The sequence below is a fragment of the Fistularia commersonii genome, chromosome 29, assembly GCF_037954325.1.
Source record: "Fistularia commersonii isolate RoL2024-O1a breed Wild chromosome 29, RoL_Fcom_v1.0, whole genome shotgun sequence".
Classification (NCBI taxonomy): Eukaryota; Metazoa; Chordata; class Actinopteri; order Syngnathiformes; family Fistulariidae; genus Fistularia; species Fistularia commersonii.
Window position 1 is genome coordinate 8,779,487 of NC_141312.1, and position 3,157 is coordinate 8,782,643.

A 3,157-nucleotide genomic window follows, 5' to 3' on the forward strand; every position below is an offset into this window, starting at 1 on the left:
ACATACTCTTATGTGCATGCTTTTTTCAGGTGATCATTTGTTTTTCAAAAAAGACCAAAAACAATATAAGGGAATCAGCTACGTTGTATATGGTAGCGTCATACATTCATTGAAAACAAAGGGCTTAGTCATTTGAAATTCCAAACCTACAGCCATATTTCACCTATGACAGCCCAACTCACAATATGAATTAAAATATAAAAAAAGAAGGTCACATGAAAAAATGGGATACAAACATAGATACTTATAAAAGTGTATTAAAGCTTTTTAAGATAAATGGGATACTTTGCTATTTTCTGCTAAGTAATTGGTGAGGTTCTGCTGGATAGAAGAAGTGAAAAGCTGAAAGGTTGTATTTTAGTTATAGATAATCAGATAATCAGATCATACTGGCTCATTAACTTTGCTTGTTTTACTGAGTGTCATTGCAAAGTGTTTCCAACTAACCAGTCAGTCAGGAAAAAAAGCTGTAACTTAGCATCTGCTGAACTATAAATTGACACAAGCCTATATCTACACACACATTACACACACATACACAAAAGCAGGCGTGTCCAGTTGGTGGGAGTATTAAGGGAGAGGACCGTCACCTCCACACCGGCTTGCAGTGGTCCTTCCATTCCTCAATTTCTCAACCGCTTTCTTCTCCTCCAACTGCACAGGTAAGTTATTGTCAACCTCTTCAGTGCAGGTGCAGCTACCTTCTTTCTACACCTTGTCTTAACCCTCTCAGGCTCAAATGAAGTTGTAGTTGCAGGAAAAATCTGATATTTGGCTGTCGCAAATCTGCAACATCTGCCTGGAGAAGGTTAGCTTAACTCTCTCTCAATTAAAATCAACCATCTAAGTCCTTTTACTAAATCATAAATCAGCACCTACCAAACACGTTGGCTTCATTTACATACTCATGTCACCCCCCCCCATGATCTTCTCAATTTTAGCACTACATCTAGTAGATACTCCATCTCAGCCCACCCTTACATTCAGCAACATCTACCCATGCAAATTCTCTTACCTTTTGATATTATCTTATTATAATACAGCATGTTTTTCGGCATATTCCATAATTCCTTCTTTGTTTTTTCTACTATATTCCATTTTGTCTTGTCTTAAATACCGTCAACTCACTACTTCTGGATTTACTGTATGTTTATATCCATAGCTCTTCTCCAATATGGCAATGTTGTGGCTCCATTCAGCCTTAGTGGTGGCCTTGCTGGTCTTATCATGCCCTGGAGCCGCTTCACAACAGCACCTGTGTGGCCCTCACCTGGTGGAGGCCCTGCACTTGGTCTGTGGTCACAGAGGCTTCTACCACAGTTCCAGGGACATCGAATCTGTATTTCGTGAGAACATTTATCCTATATTTATCATATTTTTAAAAGTACGGACAATGAAATTTAAGACCAGCATATTTCAAATGTTTTTTTTGATATCAGTTATCGACATGTACGTTGTTAGCCTTTGGTTCAATCAGTTATTCTGCCCAAGTTGTGCAGGTGCGTATTTTTAACCAAAATTGTGTTTTCCCTTGCCCCATTTTATTAGGTTACCTATCTCCGGAAGAGGTTGAACTGCTATCAATGGATGGGCAGGATGGGGTTGAAGACTTTGCTGCCAAAAAACAGATGGATATGATGGTGAAGCGACAGATTGTCGATGAGTGTTGTAACAAACCCTGCAGCATGTCTGTCCTCGAGAAATACTGTAACTGAGCAGCTAACTCAAACATCCATGATTACTACCTTCATTAGTGTTCCCTTTATCACTTCCTTTCACAATGACCTGTCTTGCAGCTCCTTCTCCTTCACATTGTCATTGTGAGAGCCCTTCTGAGGCATCACTAAAAAGTCAGTCATTGTCAAAAAACAAAAAAAGACTGAAAAATGAAAGCATGTTTCCCAGAAAATAAAGTTTTGTGAATTGAGAAGACAAAAGAAAAGGTCTGTGCTTCATGAAGATGACAAATAATTACATGTCCCTTTGGTCAATTTCATCATTTGTGATCATTTTGCTGATCATGGGAAAGGGTTCCCTTGTTTTTTGATTTTTTTTTAACGGGTTTGTGTCTCTTCGGTCTTCTGAGAGATGTTTGGCAACAGTTCTGTTATTCCCAAAAGAAAGAAAAAAACAACATACAATCAATTTGATAATCTGGACAGGATCAGAAACTCAGTTTTAGACCAAAAAAAATCACAAATGTGGTTATCAACTCATTAAGTGAACTAAAATGCTCAAAGTATTGACATACTTGCATCGAAAGTGCTTAGCTGATATAAGTTGACCAAGCACAAACGTGTGGAAGTTGGGCTTCATATGTGATGCAATAAGAATGAATTGTTACCATTAATTAACATTAATCTTTCATACTTTGAAAGAACACACACATTCAAAGTCAGAAAGAAAACGCAGAAACAAAAAAAAGCAACAAAACTCTGAAAATTATGGTTATGGTACATTTAAAAACAAAAGACCTACCAACAACTTGGCTTATTTGCAGGAACAACTGGAACCACTGCATTCAGAACTATTTAGTATTTATGATTTTTTTTCTTGATAAAGGCCTGAAAAATGTTCACTAAAGTACAACAACGTTACAATTTTTCTCTTCAATGAGTAAATAATAGCTTAAAACCAAGCCCAAATCAGACAGTGAACCAACTGAGCCAACATGTGATTCACAGAGATTTTGATAATCACAAAATAATTTAAGGCGCCTTATTCAACATTCAAGCACACACAGACTGACGAAAAATACATATCCGATGAAATAAAGATAAATAAAGCAATAAAGGTAACAAACATATACACAAATAAGTGACAGAGCAACTGGTGTCAGGTGGAACAACCCGCTTTAAAAGAAAAGTGATCTGGGTAGTGATTTGAAATGGGGGATTGAATAAGTGTCAGAGTTCGATCGGTAATGAGTTCCAGAGAAGGGGAGCTGAGCGGTTGAATGCTCTGCTCTCTTCAGTGGTCAGACAGGCAGGGGGGGACAGACAGGTGTATGCTTTGCGAGCACAACCCTGCCGTAAAGGCTCGCTGTGCATTGGGAGCTAGCCCTGATTATTGGCTATCAGTGAGGCCTTAAAAGCCAGATCTTTGAGTCTCACTGGTTGCCGGGTCTCATCTCCAGCACCATCCCTCCCAATTCGCT

General features: G+C 38.5%; 1 protein-coding gene across 1 annotated transcript; it reads left to right on the forward strand.

Annotated features, from left to right (window-relative positions):
- Positions 1-539: 539 nt before the first annotated feature.
- Positions 540-2,153, forward strand: LOC147216913 (insulin-like). Its single transcript, XM_086177003.1, has 3 exons — positions 540-662; positions 1,163-1,346; positions 1,549-2,153. Exons 2-3 carry the CDS (start codon positions 1,175-1,177, stop codon positions 1,713-1,715), a joined length of 339 nt encoding a protein of 112 aa, XP_086033129.1. The 5' UTR covers positions 540-662; positions 1,163-1,174; the 3' UTR covers positions 1,716-2,153.
- The last annotated feature ends 1,004 nt before the right edge of the window (positions 2,154-3,157 follow it).

What these genes read in the sequence shown, in the direction of transcription:
- LOC147216913 (XM_086177003.1), top strand. Translation starts at nt 1,175, where the DNA reads ATGGCAATGTTGTGGCTCCATTCAGCCTTAGTGGTGGCCTTGCTGGTC. An exon ending in GGACATCGAATCTGTATTTC is followed by an intron (nt 1,347 to 1,548) that starts GTGAGAACATTT and finishes CCATTTTATTAG; the next exon opens with GTTACCTATCTCCGGAAGAG.